The sequence below is a fragment of the Mauremys reevesii genome, linkage group 13, assembly GCF_016161935.1.
Source record: "Mauremys reevesii isolate NIE-2019 linkage group 13, ASM1616193v1, whole genome shotgun sequence".
NCBI classification, from domain to species: domain Eukaryota; kingdom Metazoa; phylum Chordata; order Testudines; family Geoemydidae; genus Mauremys; species Mauremys reevesii.
This window is the reverse complement of record NC_052635.1, coordinates 44613858-44630649: the sequence shown is the minus strand read 5'-3', so window position 1 is coordinate 44630649 and position 16792 is coordinate 44613858. Positions and strand designations below refer to the sequence as shown.

Genomic DNA, 16792 nt, shown 5'->3' with positions numbered 1-16792 from the left:
GAGGGGAAAGAAACCGATCCCTTTCCCCTACCGATTTGAGTCATACTGATCTATCTGAAGTGAGCTGGAGTCTTGAGAATCCACCTTCTCGCTTGGTGTTTCTGTTTCTGGACCAAGAGGGGTTTTGTGATTACCAAACATGGTCCAGTGCTTCTTCTCCCCGGCAGATTCCTTTGATAATCACAGTCAAGCATTAAAGCTGATAGCTTTTTGCTTTTTAAAGCCAAAGATCTTTTTTCCATATTCAATTACATTTCTGTTGGGGGAACAGTCACATAAACGTAATTTTCAAGCATCTGCTGTCTCTGAAGCTCTGACATCTAATATGTACTCAGCTAAGGGCCCTCTCAAAAAAAAATAGACTTGGTTTTTTGGAGTGTGCAAACACTGGCTGACTGCATTGTTGAGACCAATATAATACAGCCACATTCCTTAAGGATCAGAAGGGTAGCCGTGTTAGTCTGGATCTGTAAAAAGCGACAAAGAGTCCTGTGGCACCTTATAGACTAACAGAAGTATTGGAGCATAAGCTTTTGCGGGTGAATATCCACTTCATCAGACACAAGTGGGTATTCACCCATGAAAGCTTATGCTCCAATATTTCTGTTAGTCTATAAGGTGCCACAGGATTCGTTGTCACATTCCTTAAGGAGGCAGTCCCTGCAGTCACACAGCCTTGGTGGTTCACTGAATTTCTGTAGACAAGAAACCACAGAGACAGCTATGGGCTGGCGAGAGCCCCAGGACAGGAGGAGGATGCAGGAACATCTAAAGAAAGGAAATTTCCCTGGGCAATAGCTCTATCACCAATTCAAATGAGCTCAGTAGGTTAATGCACCAACTTTTCCCCTCTGGCCACCTGGTTGTAAAGCATATTCAGATCACAAGGGGAAATGAATGTAGTGGTGTCAGTTCCATCTCTTGTAGCCAGATACCTGGCAATATCTCCCCAGGACTGGAATACCAATGGGTTGTTGCAGGTCAAGATTAAGAAGCATTAGCAGAGCTTTTGGGGGTAAAATTCTTCTGCAGGCTGCATTGTCAGCTCCTTGATTTCCATCAGCATTCAACTGTAACTAATAAAGCTGAGTGAAATCTGGAATTTCCGTCCCGCAGGAAATTCTGACCTTTCAAGTTCTGTTTTCATAGAATCATAGAACTGGAAGGACCCATGAGAGGTCATCTAGTCCAGTCCCCCGCATAGACAATATCCCATAGAAAATATTCATTTTGTAGAAATTGCATTTTTCATGGGAAAATCATTCTGATGGGAAAATCTAGTAACTAACCAGCTAGTTCCCTACTTAATAATGATAATTATTGGTATCTGTAGTTCTGTACCAGGACCACTTCTTCCCCATTTCCCAGCTAGCTGGGGTCAGGTCACTGGAACAGTCTTTGCCAGTCTTGCGAGTCCAGTGCTCACTTCATAGCTACTCTGTCCTTCTCTAAACACTCTACCCATTGTTTTCTTGGCCAACCTCTTGTTCTCCGCCTGCGAACGCTAGTCTCAAAAGGAGCCCTAACAGGACTCCCTTAATCTATACTTCGTACATGCCCATGCCATCTCAGCTTCTTCTCTTGCCGCTTCTCTCTCATAGCCCTGACCCCGGTCTTGCTCCCGACGACATCATTCCACAAGCATTCAGCAATGTCACTCCTCTCCTCTTCTCACCTCCCTCAAACATCTCCTTGCACTGGCTTCAAGTCTTCACAAGTGCCTTTATTTGGTCCCCCATGTCTCTGATCAGTAGAGAAGAGCTGATCTTACCATGGTTTTGTATAGTGGTACCTTAGACTGTTTGGGCACCTGTTTATCACAAATCACTCCACTTACCTTGCACCAGACTTCCCCCATGCTCAACACACTTGCTTGCAGTTTTGCTGCTTTGTCCATTTGCTGCTAACCAGTCCCCATGGTATTTAAAAGCAGAAACCTAATTTAGATCCTGGCCCTCAATGTTGACATTTATCTGCCTTGGTTCTGCACGAGTCACCCACAGGACTTCAGTCTTTTCTTTACTAATTTTGAGGCCATAGTTTTAGTGTGCTGCTTATAGGAACCGGAAAGCTGGGTTCCCCTTTTGGGGCACTCAGAGTCCCCAAATAAACACTATATTCGACAAGAGTCTCAAATTCACATGAACAAAAGTTCTTTTGCTCCTTCTGGGCTCAGCTCACAGTTCTTCTCTCTCATCAGAATGCTGACTCCCAAGGCTTTCCCCCACTGGGTGTGCAAGTACAACCAAAACCACCATGGTCTTCCACCCCTGCAGGGCTTCTCCTCAGGTCCCTGTCCCTCTTGAAGAACACCGGCCACAGGACTGCATCCCTGGAGCCTGACTCCTGGAGATAGCTCCACTCCAGTGGCTTGGTTGCTCTCTGCAGTAGCCCCAAACTGCTGGGCTTCTCCCTCTTTAGAGTCCTGTACCCAGAACAGGTGTGGCGGGGCTGGGCGAATTAAGCAGGGTTCGCCAGCCCCAGGCCTCTTGGCCTTTAAATGGGCATACCACTCTGTTACACCCTCTATCCCCTACCTCAGCAAACACACACAGTCCCTTTTAAAAGTATCGTTAATCAAAGTCGGTATATATCTTCCCAAATGGGATTCAGGACTGGCGGGAGTCCACTTCGGAGTCAGGGCTCCAAGTGCAATTGATGCTGAGGTAGCTGGAAGCGTTTCCCTTCTGTAGGATATTGAGCAGGTGAAAAGCTTTCCAGTTTGTCAAAGAGCTTCCAAACAGCCACTTAGCAGTGCGCACTGTATGTATCAAACTCATGTGTCACGAAGAGCTTTCTTCCTTTGTGCAAACACGGGGAGGCAAGCTATGCATTTGTAACTGAAAACAAGACCAGAGAGCCTGTTGGAAATTCAGATTCACATTGGTCTGGTTGTAGCAAAAGAGACAAGTGTAAATCACTTTAGCTTCTTCTGATTACTTGAAGCCTCTTGAGCGCAGGGGAACACAGATTCACTCTCATCTCTGGCACCCTTCTCGTGATATTACTTTGCCATCTTTCCTGTATGAAGCTAGAGATTGGTCTGAGGTGCTAATCGGCATCAACAAAATGGGGAAAGGAGCACGCGCTGCTTAACACACATTGTTCCATCTGTTACCAATAGGCAATGATGCAGCAAACACCTATTAGTGTGGCAGATGGCAGGACAGGACAGGACTCCTTTCACATTGGTAGGATTAAAACTTTACATTAGGATTGTCATTGTGCAAAGGAGAAGTTGGTTTTGTGGTCAGGGTGCTGCACTCAGGAGATGTTTGTTCCATGGCATGATACTGGCCTCTCTTCCTTTTAAAGTAAAGCAGTTTATGAACCTTTAACATATAAATATAACCCCAGCTGAGAATTGGTAAGGGGGGGGCAGGCGATACATGCATATAGATCCAACTTGCAATCTTTAGTTTAGGATCAGTTACTCCAAAATTTGAGGTTTTGTTCATCCCAAAATTTGAATTTAACACCTGTAATCTTTAGATCAACTAAATTCTTGTGCTAATCATTTCACTATTGACCAAGGGCCTGATCTCAAGGCTATTGAGATCAATGGGAAGATTGCCAGTAAATTCTACATGCTTTGAATCAAGCCCCTAGTATACAAGAATCCCCGCAGAAGTTATCCAGAACCATGCCTATTAAAATGAGTGGAACCAAAGGAAGATGTATTTCAAAACTGCCTCCCACCCCCCCACACACATTTCAAGTGTCACTCCTCATACCTAGGAGACAGCATTGGCCATTCAGCCTTGCTGAATGTTGTCAGATCATTCTCGGAAACGCAACCTAGGGACAGCATTACTGAGAATGCCGTTCAACCGAATCTAAGTCTGCAGAAAGGATGGCTGCAGGGGAATGCTGCCCTGCCTTTGTGATAAATGATTAGAGCCTGCCTTTTATTTACCAGTGAGCTAACGAAGTGGCGCTAGAAATAATAATAGGCTTTGTTTAGCTATTTCAACTCAGCTAGTGGCCAAGCTGCTGACTTCTGAGCCATTTGCTGCCTTGCAGATAGCTTATTGGGGAAAATTCAGAGCAGCGTTAGCCTAACTGGGTGATATGCGATAAACTCCTGGCTTAAGCCTTACTGAGGCTATGTCTACACTTGCAGAGTTTTTGCATTGTCAGTTTCAACGGTGATAGTGAACCGGTCAAAGAAAAGCACTGGTTTGTGTCCTCACTTACTTCCACAGAGATCAGAGAGTGTTCACGTTTGCAGCACTTCCATTCCTGTAGGAAGGGGAGGGAGGTGATGGCAGGGCATCCTGGGTCCCTGCACAGCCTCCTCTCCCCAAACACTGATCATAGAATATCCAGGTTGGGAGGGATCTCAGAAGGTCATCTAGTCCAATGCCCTGTCAGATTTTTGTCCCAGATCCCTAAATGGCCCCCTCAAGGAGGGAACTCACAGCCTTGGGTTTAGCAGGCTAATGCTCAAACCACCGAGCTATCCCTCCCCAATCAGCGGCTGTAGCTCAGCATTGCTCCAAGCAGAGGATCTTTTGCTTCATGGAGCAGACATTGTCACCTGGCCAGATGATAAGTGAGAACTTGCCAAGAAAACAGGAAGGAAAGTTTCAAAGTTCCCGGGGCTTTACAGGGGGAGGGGTGAGTGTCTGTTTACCTGGCTTCAGAGCAGCAGAGCTGCCGGCAAGAGTGATCACCTAGGCACGGTGGGATATCCTGCGGAGGCTAAAAGCTGTGTAAACAGGAAGAACGGGTCTTCACTTGCACATCACCGCAAAGGCATCACCAGTAAGAGCCATTGGCCTTTTGTGGAGGTGGTTCTCTTTTTGCGGAAGTTTCACCGCAAAAAGTCCTTGGCAAGTGTAGACGCTCCCACGGTTTTTGCAGCAAAAAGGGAATTTTTCCGCTTTAAATGGCAAGTGTAGAGATGCCCTTAGTCATCTTTCAGAAGAAGTCATCTGAGCCTTCTCAGCTGGTAATAACCCCAATAAAAAAACATAAAAATCCAGGTTTTTCCTCAATTAAAATGAAATCTGACATCTGGAGCCCCGCCAGCCGGGGCCATCAGCTGGAGGGGCCGCACTGCCCAGGACCCCGGAGCCATCAGCCCAAGACCTGCCGCCCAGGTCAATTTCCCATATTCCTGTGTGTGCGCTGGTGGCAGGGGGTTCCACTGTATATGTTTTTATTTTTTCACAAAATATAAAAACTAAAGATTCTCTGTAAAAATGCAAATCCCAGGGGCAAATTGTTTTCTGGGATTCCTGATGATGAACCCCAAAGCAAAAGAATGCTTGCGGCAGCTGTGAGATATATGGCACCTCATGAGATGGCTCTCTCAATATTTCCAGCTCATTTCTGCAAACTCAGGAAGTTTTGAATAGTTTGGATGAGATCTGAATAAGGGGTTCTTACCCAAATCAAACCCCACAAATGATCTGAAATTCCCCTGTGACTGAATCTTACCATCAACCCCTTCCTAACACTGAGAAAGATTAATCTCACCTGTCTGTTAGGGGGAGAATGACTTATTTAATTGATGGTATTAGTGTGGGTTTCCCCCTCAGTCACTGGTTGGCATAAGCTAGAAAAGCTGATGAGGTTCCATCTAAAACTGCTTCTATTATGGGAGAATATTAATTCCAGGCTCATCTCACTGGAGTTAAAAAAACAATTTAATATTTTGTCTTAATCATTATTGTTGCTTTTAGAATATTCAGTCAAAAATGAAAAAGTCAGAGCCTTTGGGGGCGTTTCAATTTTTCTTAGCTGTCAGACAGTAAAATTAGTCCCACAGGAATGAGCTGAAAGAATTTTGAAGCAGAAATAAATACCAAAACTCTGTTGTCGTTTTGCTTTTTCTGATGCTTGAGAATCTATAAACAACATTCCTCTCCCTGGAAATCTGTTTGTTACTACCAATTACTGGAACATGTTCCCGCCTTTAAAACACTTTAGTTATCTCATTGCACCCCACAATTGCATTTTTTTTAAATAAAAAGAATTCATATAACCTCTTTGCAGTCTTCTGAAACCACTTTAATAATTTAGATGCATACACAGGTTCTTATTAAATAAACCACTAAACAATTGGGAGTTGATCAGGGAGCAGTTGAGCTTGAAGAGAAAATGAGGTTGGCAATGGGCTGTACCTCCCCCAGTATTTTCCAGTTAATTTTTACAACCAGAAAAAAAAGTCACACAAATTATTTCTTCATGTCCCTTGCTGTTGTTTAAAACATTTAATTCTGTCTATAGTGGTCTGCAACAACGGTGAAAGACATACAGTTGTGGCTTTTTTATGTAACCTTCACTGGGGTGGATGTTACGTGTCCATGAATTTGTTGATCTCCTCACCATCCACAGAAGAACTCAAAATTCTACTTTTTAATGCAAAATCAGTCAGACCAAGAAGCTTGTTGGCTCCTGATTGTGGAGTAAGATGCACCTCCAAATTAAATATCCCATGAAGAAATCTATCAGTGAGAAATCATAAGACAGTCTGAGGGAGGCATGGTCATGTGCTAAGTGCATGCATGAAGATATAGACAAGAGATTTATATAAAATAGGACATTTAGCTGTGTAGGCAAAGGCCATCAATATTCAGAGTCTTCAAGGCTATGATCAATTAGAGAGCTTGAAACACAGACCTCAGGGTCTGCAGATCCCCTTATTGTCCAATGTTTTCTGGTATTTTCTGAGCCATCTGGATGATGAAGGTTGTGCAGTATTGTACATATACTTTATATACATTGAAGTATGCTGGGGGATGAATGGCTGAATACAATGAAGAATGAATGAAAATACCAGGCAAAGTATTTGGCTTCTAGCTTCAAATTCTGTTCTACATGCATTCGTTTATCACCCTCATCAACACAGCATCTGATAGCTTTCCAGTTGTGCATAAGTGACATGACTAACATCTGTCATGCATGATTCATTTTCTCCCCAGGGAGAGAATCATGAGAGCAGCATAGTGTTATAGTGGGCTATTTGGTTTTTTCTTCATATGTCCATGCTGTGCCATGTCTACATGAGAGAAGGCCGGTCACAGAAGTATGCCTTGCCTTGTGAGTGGCATTGTGAGGTTTGTGACGGTCCTTGGTTCCTGTTGGAGTTTGTTCCATAGTCTCAGACAAGCCTCCAAGAAAGCTCTGTTTCCTGCACAGATGAGCTTCATCTTTGTGGAAGAAAGTTCCATTGTGCTCTAGAACTCAAGGTGTCAACCACCATCCTCATCTTGGAACTTTAGCCCCAAATCAGCCCAAGTCAATAGTAACTAAAAATGGTTACCACCTGATCGAGCACTGATTGCCTTTCTGAATGGATGCGTGGTCTCCAAGCTGTGGCCAGCAGTCCGCATTGTAGGTGACATTAATTCATACCTCTCTGGCAGTCAAGGGAGGGATAGCTCAGTGGTTTGAGCATTGGCCTGCTAAACCCAGGGTTGTGAGTTCAATCCTTGAGGGGGCCACTTAGGGATCTGGAGCAAAAATTGGTCCTGCTAGTGAAGGCAGTGGGCTGGACTCAATGACCTTTTGAGGTCCCTTCCAGTTCTAGGAGATTGGTATACCTCCAATTATTACCTTATTACCTAATGGCTGTCTTCCCAGCCCTGCAGCTGACATTCTACAGGAAAGTGCTTTCACTGCCACCGTAGCTCATTATGGAGGCACCAGTTGCAGCCCCATAGTTAAGATTAAGTTTTGTGCTATGCAGTGGGAGTCAATCTGTAGTTATATATGAAAAACACAGCTTATCCTCCCCCAAAATTACAGCACTTACTCTTTAATAGATCTCCATATATACAGCTGATATTCCAGCACCTATCACCAGCACTAAACATGAATAGAGCTGGGTGCAATGTTTCACTTTTCAAAACCATTTCAAGACATTTTTATGTTTTTTTTTCAATCAGCTTTAGAAAACAATGATTAAAAGTGCTATCTACATTTACCTTTCAAGGGAGCAAAATGAAACAGCTAACTAGCCGGTGTTGGTTCATGGTTCCCAAGCCCTTTTATATTTCTGAATCACATATAGATGATTTCCAGGCTTAAGGAAATATTACTGGTCCAATGGGAACTTGTAGTTCACAACTGAGCCGATTAGATCTTGGTTCACTCACTGGCTACTGCTGCTTGTGCTTGCAATCAGTGAAAAGTCTAAACACTCTTGAGCCTTACCACTGTTACCACTATTTACTTTCAGCTGCTTTGCACTGCCTCTAGTTTGAAGAACTGCTAAACTTTTCATACACACAATTGGTGTGAGAGTCAAATCTAAACATGCTCCAAAACAAAAAGAACAAATCAATTTCTATTAGGGCTGTTACTTGTTCTTGTTTTCCCAGGATTGTCTCCTTTTTTAGGTAGCTGTACTGGAAAATCCTGTAAGTCTTTCTGGAACCTTAAAAGCACAAGCACCAGAACTGGAAAGGCCAGGGGGGCATTCCCCCAACTTTTTAACAAAACAAACATAAGCGCAGAATTCATGTCCCCCGCAGATTTTTTCCCCCAGCAGATTAATAAATTCTGCTGTGGAGGTGCTGCAATTACACCTTTTGCCCACCAGGGGCTGCCATGGCCCCAGAAAAGAGGGCAGCTGGCTCACTACCAGAGCAGCCAGTTGAGGAGAGAGAGGGGTCACTTTGGCCTTGCCCTTTCCCCCCAATTCTAGAAAGGCTCCGGCGCCCTTGCTTTAAAGTCCTGGCTTTTGTCAGTTAAGAGACCTCTGGCTCCCCCAGTCCCTACTGGTTAGAGCAGATAGTCAGCTGTAGGCTTGGTGATTTCTGATTTCCACAACATTTTTAAAAAAATATAATGCTGTAAATACTGAGCACAAAAAAAAATGCTCAGAAGAATTAGCAGCGCTGATTTCCAAAATTCTGCACATATTCAAGTTCTGCCTTTTCTAGAAGAGGTTGCCAAGGTTTTTATTTTATTTTTAATCTCTCTGTCAAGATTTAAATGCCAACAGATGAATGAAGTTTATTTCCAGAATGTCATCTGCTTTTAAAAGTCCTCTATACTCATAAATATGATTAGATGCTGATTAGTAGAAAATGCAAACATAAAGCCAACATCTGACAATTTGACGTTTGTGTTTGGTAACAAACTGTCCACAGACCACACGTAGGCCAAGTTGGGTATTTGTAGGTTATTAGTCCACAAGTAAGCAGTATTTTGAGCTATTATCATTCATATTTGTTTTGCATTGAATGGAGTGTTTGGAGATCTCTAATGAAACCTGCAATGAGCCTAAAACTGCTAAAGAAATTAAAATCCCCTGTACAGAAGATGCCACTTAATGGGCAACCTTCTGTCTTAAGAGACTGCCCTCAAAGTAGCCACAAACATGTTAAGCACAATTTACTGCACCTTCATTAAAAAGCCTTCTCTGTTAAACTGATTTTTCCAAGTCCTTAGCTACTTTGTGATTCACTGTTATTTCAGTCCTGAGTGCATTTTTACAGAGAAATGATATATTTGGGGATTTGGGCATTGCCTTCAATGGAACAGGATCATTCCCCCTGAAAGCACATTTCTCTTCACTCCTTTTAATACTACTACTACTACTACTAATAATAAAAAAATGGATTTTTAAAAATATTATTTGCTTTTGACTATTTATGCCATTTACATTTTGCACTACAATTAGCCTGGGGAGACAATGAAAATAAATGGATCAGTTTTACTTTCAGGTTCTCTTGCACTAGAACATTGACATCTGTGGCTTGCAAATATGGTAGGGGCTTAAGTCCTCTCCTTCAGATCTGGTGTTGCATTGGAATTTAAAAATTTAGAAGTGTGGTAATCAACACAGTGCTTGGGAGAAGCCAGCGGACCTTTGGGAGGAAGAGAGGAGTCTCCTGCTGGGTTATTTGGGCTGGGCATTTGGAAGGAGATTTTAGGTATAAATCTTGATCCTGGAATGGATCTGGGTGAGCAGTCCCATTGATGCCAGCGGGAATCCACACAGGCACAGAGCTCTGCCTGTGTGGATTTGATTGCAGGATCTGGGTCACAATTTGTAAATGGTTTTGTGTTCCTCTGGAAGAAAGGTGCCACATAAGTGTAACTCATTGTTGATGCTAGTCCTATCACAAGCAGTGGGGCTGGAAATCAAGTGGAAATTTGTATATCAATCTCTCCTTTGTTTTAGATTCACCAAGATGAAGACGGCCACCAACATTTACATCTTCAATCTCGCCCTGGCCGATACCCTGTGTCTGATAACCTTACCCTTCCAGGGGACAGACACGTTCCTCGGGTTCTGGCCCTTTGGAAACATCCTCTGCAAGATCGCCATCTCCATTGACTACTACAACATGTTCACCAGCACTTTCACCCTGACTATGATGAGTGTGGATCGTTACATCGCCATCTGTCACCCCATCAAGGCACTGGATATCCGTACCCCCCACAAGGCCAAAGTGGTCAACATCTGCATCTGGGCCCTGGCTTCAGTCTTTGGTATCCCAGCTATGGTGATGGGGTCAGCAGAGAATGAAAATAATGGTCAGTAAAAATGAACTAATGGGATATTCTCCAAACTAGACTCTGCATCCATGTGAGAGGTTCACAGGGTTTCAATATCACTAGCTCATTAAGTCTGCTACTGTAACACCCCTTCCCTCATGGGCTAGAAGCATGTTTTAAACCACAATCTTCATCTCCACAATATAAAATGTTACTTGAGATAAAGTAGTAGTTCCATTAGCTGGTAGTTGTAGTAGGCTTTTATCCTTTGGTGACAAGAGCAATGTTGCACGTGGTTTGGGAAAATAATCCTTTCCTACTCCAGTGGCACTCAGTTTGCAATCTGAAGCATGAGACTTGATTTCCCTAATGTCTGTTAATCAGTTCATATGCATCTGTTATCCATCCTCCTGCATGCAAGAGTCCCTCTTACAATCTTACAGTGAGTCCTTTAAAAAAGCGTGTTAATTGTGATCCTATAGTATGTACAGATACATCACGGTGAAATTAATTCTCTGGCAGCTCAGCTGTTGGATCCTGACCAATAAAAAAATGTAATGACAATCTCAAAGCAATTGCTGCTGGACGAGAGTCAGAAATGTAGTGCCTTTATCCCTATCTTCCTAGCCCATTTCCTTAGAATCTTTCCTGTTTTGGAAATTCTGAAAATCCTCTTGGTTTCCCCCTTCTTAACCCCTCTTTCCCTGCAAGGCTTTCTATCACGGCCACTACTTTTCTAGCTGAAGGGGGCCATCAACATTGATAGTCAGTATTCACAGCTATTGTAATACTGACAGACCCTGGTCATCAGTGGGCGGGATTGAACCTGGGACCTCTGGAGCTTAGTGCATGAGCCTCTACAGTATGAGCTAAAAGCCAAGTGCTTGTTAGATAAGGCTGTAGAGCAGACTCATTTTATCTCTCTCTCTAAGTGGTCTTGGGGCCACTAGATAGGGCAGACCACCACATCCAGAAGGTGTGTGGGTAACACTATCACCCTTTAAAATCTCTGCAGCCAGCAGTTGCCATGTCCACACTGTTGAAGCCATAACAATTACTGAGCCAGGGAAGTTGATACTTATCTTGGCACACAGAGTATTTTTTCTAAACAAACAAATAATTAATTAAAAAATAAAATAAAAGCATTGTTCCAGCCCTTACCGATTCTCATTTCACGTGGCTGAGAATGATGAAAAGAACATTATCTTCCGCCTGTGCTTTCCACTTGACCACAAGCCTCAAGGGACCAATGAGCTTTCCTGACTGCTTACCCAGCTTGAAATGAGATGGGGTAATCTTGGGCTTCCGGGGTTTTAACTTTCACTTTAATGCCATCCTTAGCATGCAACTCAAACGAGCAGCACAAGAAGGAAGAGACTACATCTGTGGTGCCATAAAGCACTGTGGATCATATTTCATGACCTTCTGGTGGATTAAGCCTGACACATTTCATGACCTTGAATGGTCCCTTTAGAATATGTGTTCATTCCTTATGCTATACTATCGGTTCAGTCTTTTATTTAGCTGTGACGCTCTCACTACCTTTCCCAGATGTGAAGAAGAGCTCTGTGTAGCTCAAAAGCTTGTCCCTCGCACCAGCCCACATTGGGCCAATAACACATATTACCTCCCCCAAGTTGTCTCTCTACATTTCATCAACAGACTTTCTAAAATTCTTCCTAAGCACTTGTCCTAATTTGTGGCTACATGGGAAGCTGAACACTAAGGCAAGATGCCTAGAGCTGTTAGCTGTCCTTATGCTTTCAGAAATTTGGTGAAAAGGTCTCTTCCTTAACATGACATCTCTCTTTTTTTAAAGCTCCTGGGGGACAGGAGCAGTTGCATCACCTGCGTGTGCATTTATGCTCAGTGTTACGTGGAAAGTTTTAGCCCGAAGGGTGTCATCCTTTAGACACGGCTTTGTTAATGAATTCCACTCGGTGTGCCTTTACATTCTCTGGGAATACGGATATTTCCTGTGTAAAGATACTTACAGGGAGACAAAAGGGTGCCAGGAGAGAGAAGGAATGAAAACTTGCTCTTTGACCTTGGGCAAGTTGTTTATCAATCTCTCTGTCTCTAGCCACCCAGGGAAAGCACCGTGCTTTAATGGGTAGGTCACTCGACTGGGATTCCAGAGACCTGGGTTTTATTCCAGCTCTGAAACTGATCTGCTGTGTCTCCTTGGGCAAATCACTTCACTGTGCCTCTGTTTTCCCTCCCACCTTTTGTCTGCTTAAATTGTAAACTCAGGGGCAGGGCTGATTCCTGCTCTGTGTTTGTACAGAGCCTAGCGCAATGAGGCCCTGAGCTCTGTTGAGCATTAATAAAATAAATGAAATTAGCAACAAGAGTGACTGCAAGAGAATTACTAGATTTACAGATGGTACCAATGTTGTTCTCAATACAAGTTGTTGTCTTTTTCTTTTCTTTGCAGAGATTGATTGTCTAATTAAGCTCCCTAAACCTGTGGATTACTGGGATCCAGTATTTGGGATTTGTGTCTTTCTCTTCTCCTTCATGATCCCTGTGTTGATCATCACCATTTGCTACAGCCTTATGATCCGGCGTCTTAAGAATGTCCGTGTCCTCTCTGGCTCCAAGGAGAAGGATCGGAATCTCCGGCGCATCACTCGAATGGTCCTGGTGGTGGTTGCTGTCTTCATTATTTGTTGGACCCCCATTCAGATTTTCGTGCTGGTCCAGTGCCTGGGTGCAAAGGCCGAAAGCGAGCTCGAGTTAGCCATCTCATGCTTCTGTACTGCACTGGGATATGCCAACAGCAGCTTAAACCCTGTCCTCTACGCCTTCTTGGATGAGAACTTCAAGACGTGCTTCAGAAAGTTCTGCTTCCCCACCGCCTTCAGAACAGAGCTCCAGATGTCCAACAGGATGTGCAGCATCGCAAAAGATGTGGTTTATGCCTGCAAGAACTCAGAGGGGACTAACAATCCAGCATGACTAGGCATGGAAATTCCCATGGTGGCTGTCAGCCAGCAAAGCCCAACGACCCCCACTTCAGAGCTAACTCAGATAACAACTCTTTAACGGGAGCTTTCGGGCCCAGAATGGGAGACTGGAAACCTAGGCAGCAATCTGGGGGCAGGGCAAATAAAAGCACTGCAAGAGCATGCAGAAAAGTGAGCCATTTTGACACCTTTCTTATTACACTGCTCTCCCCATTAAGCACTAGATTTTAACTCAGCCACCATTAAGTCCTATGAGCCACTAAGGTCATGCACTTTGCATACGGTTGTAAAGAATTCAGGAATTGAAGAGTCAAACTCAGACTTTGCTCCTGAGGTTTATTTTGCCATTGCTGCTGGAAAGCAGACAAAATGCTAATCACTTTTCTTGCGTGAGCTATTTCAGTGGCTCATCATGGATTGCCGTGTGCTTGTGTGGGAATTTTAGGCCAGCCGCGGCTCTCTGAAATGCAGCTTCATTGACTCCAAAGCAGGGAACAGCAGTGAAACAAAACAAAGATCATTTCCAGAATTACTTATGACTGAGGAGTGTGTGTGTGTGTGTGTGTGTGTGTGTGTGTGTGTGTGTGTGTGTGTGTGTGTGTGTGTGTGTGTGTGTGTGTTTGGGGGGATTCAGACACTCCAGCCAGGAAAGAAAGAAGACTAGACAGTGTCACTGCATGGCTGGATATCTCAACTCAAAGCCACTTAAAGAGAAGTAGACAACTTCCAGTGAAGGAACATACTAAAATCAAACCGTGTGCCGCAGAGGTGGGGGGCAGGGCGGGAGAGGTGTGAAGGGATTGTAAAAAATGACAAACAGCTGCTTGGGAGGAGTAGAAGGCAAGACAAACTAAACAAATGTCAATTCAGAGGAAAGAGCTGGAATTGCTTTTTCTATATTTTCATTATAACAATGGATTGTACTTTGTGTGTGTGTGTGTTTGTGTGTGTTTGTGTATGTATATATACACACACATCTATATAGATATATAATTAATATTTCAACTTGCCAGACATTTCTCAGAGGCATTTCCCAAAGGAGTCAAGATGACAGGTTAAATCAATGGAGTGGCTTAATCTGGAAGGACAGTTCAAGTTAGTTATGATGTCCTGAAGAAAGTACTGATATTTGACAGCAAGGAATCCGAAAGCACTCCAAGTTCCTCTGCTATCCTCCCTTCTGCTCCCTGTAAGATGGACAAACAGATCGGCTGAGTGGCGCTGCAGACAGAATGCTGGAAGAGGGAGCCTTTCCCCCCTAAAGTGCTCTGGGCGTACGGCTCCAATCAGCTAGTGGGCACCCCCACCCAGTTGTGCATCGCTTTTATGACACAGCAGACTTGTCACCTCAAGTGAAATCATCTGCCCTGTTGTGTCATTAAAAAAGGAAAGTGTTTATGAAGAATAAACCACTCAACCCTCCCTCCACAGGCTGCCTCTGAAAATGGAACCTTTTCTTTCTTTGTAGCACAAGAGACCAGGAGACTATTGTGGGCGTCAGAGAGTGGAAAAAAAGTTTCCTGACTGGCTGAAAGCAACAGGACTTTTTAAAACAGTTTGAGCTGGGGGTGGTAGGCTCCAGAATGAAGCCACTTGCACTTCTTACCAATTGTACAGACTTTCTTGTGCTCTGTTCTGCGAAATGATGTATTTTTAATGTGTTGATATGCTGACATTTTAATGCTGCACTGTTCTTTATATATATATATATATGCTGGATGAGAACACAATGTTATATTTCTATGTAAAGTTTTTTCTCTTTTGGAAAGGCTTAGAGAACAATTAAAATTCCTAAGTCACACATCTAGGAACCAGACCACTTGTAAACTATGCTAAATTGTACATGCTCTGGGAACCAGGAGTCTCAAGCATTTGTCATGGAATTTAAAGGGATTCTTCAGTAGAAAACTTTGTAATTAATATTTTCTATTAAGAATTGGGGGCGGGGGTGAGGAGACAGGCCCAGTAAGTACTTTGCAATGGATAGTTACCCCCAAACAATTGCACCAGCAATGAGGACTGATATGATTACCGATAATAAAATATCAAGCATGCAGAGAAGTAACACCTGAAAACAACATATCTTAAAGCCAGTGCTGGCAATTGCATCCATATCCTTGGAAGATAAAAATAAGTTTTCTTTTATTTTTTTATTTTTTTTTAATTTTTAATGCATGTAATGACAACACTACTATTCAATGAAGAATCTTGATTTTTCTTAACCATTAGCCGTCACCTCTTTTGATAGGGTCGTTTACATGTTGATAGGGTCGTTTACACAAAGTGTGAAGAGGTTGAAATAGATGCACAATCACTTTCTGAAGTGCTGTTAGGGGACCGAGGCAAATGAGGTTTTTGACAGGAGAGGTTCAGTTAATGACTGATTAAAGAACCTCAGTGAGACCCTTTTTAGTTCTTGGTTGGATTGTTAAATACTTTTATGTCCTAAGAAAAACTCTGGGGTTTCTTCGATCATTTAAGATGACACACGCACACATATATATATTAAAGTTGGGTGGCATTTTTTAAATAGAAATGATTTTGTTATCTTAACCTATGCTCAACAATCCTACAGAAACAATGTACTCAGTAAGTGTCTGCCTACTCAGCTTTTGGATAATTCGTGGCCTTTGCTGTGAGTGTGTTATACATTCTGATTTATGCTCAATGGAATTTGTTATAAGAAGAGCAACTACAACAACAATAGAAGCTTTATTGTACTGTGGCTCTGGAAGTAAAGAATCACGGCTGGCTGAAATGCAAGCCCTTTAATTATCTTCTGAAATTGTGGTGGTGGTATGATTGAGCTTATGACTATTGCAGTGTAAATGGCAATTTCCTACATGGTTACTTGTGCTTTAATAAAGGAAAATAAACTCCTGCACTTTGAATGATGTGGAATGTGATGGCTTAATTCTATGAACTGCCTGGTTGTTGCCACAGTGGAACTACTGGAATATTTGCTCTTTAATACATAGGCTGATTTATAGGGGAGTAGCCATTTATGGGTCAGTCCCAATCAGTAAGATTGGTGGGGTTGATCCCAACACCCACTGAAGTCAATGGGAGTTTTTTGATGTTGACTTCACTTGAAGCAAAGCAACCTAGAAATAGCTAAAATAGAAATTATAGAAAATAGGCAGCTAGATGTTAACAGCCCAAGTTCAACTGTATCTGTTCATTAAATTAATCAGTACGGGACTGATCCAAAACCGGTTGAAGCCAATGAAAAGGATCTCATGGACTGGGATCTGGCCCATAGAGAACAATTGGGGAAAGAGTCCACAACTGCTGATTGGTCGTTAGAGACAAAACCAGATGTCCATTCCATAAACAAGATAATCCCAGCTACTAAAATTTAG

The 16792-nt window shown here is 43.0% G+C and overlaps 1 protein-coding gene across 1 annotated transcript in view; it reads left to right on the top strand.

Moving 5' to 3' along the window:
• OPRL1 (opioid related nociceptin receptor 1) overlaps positions 1–15003 on the top strand; it is a 129047-nt gene extending 114044 nt beyond the window's left edge. Inside the window, exons 10-11 of the mRNA XM_039499045.1 lie at positions 10145–10500; positions 12899–15003. Of these exons, the coding sequence (XP_039354979.1) occupies positions 10145–10500; positions 12899–13422 (880 nt within the window). The 3' untranslated portion in view covers positions 13423–15003. The remainder of the gene's footprint in view (positions 1–10144; positions 10501–12898) is intronic.
• The last annotated feature ends 1789 nt before the right edge of the window (positions 15004–16792 follow it).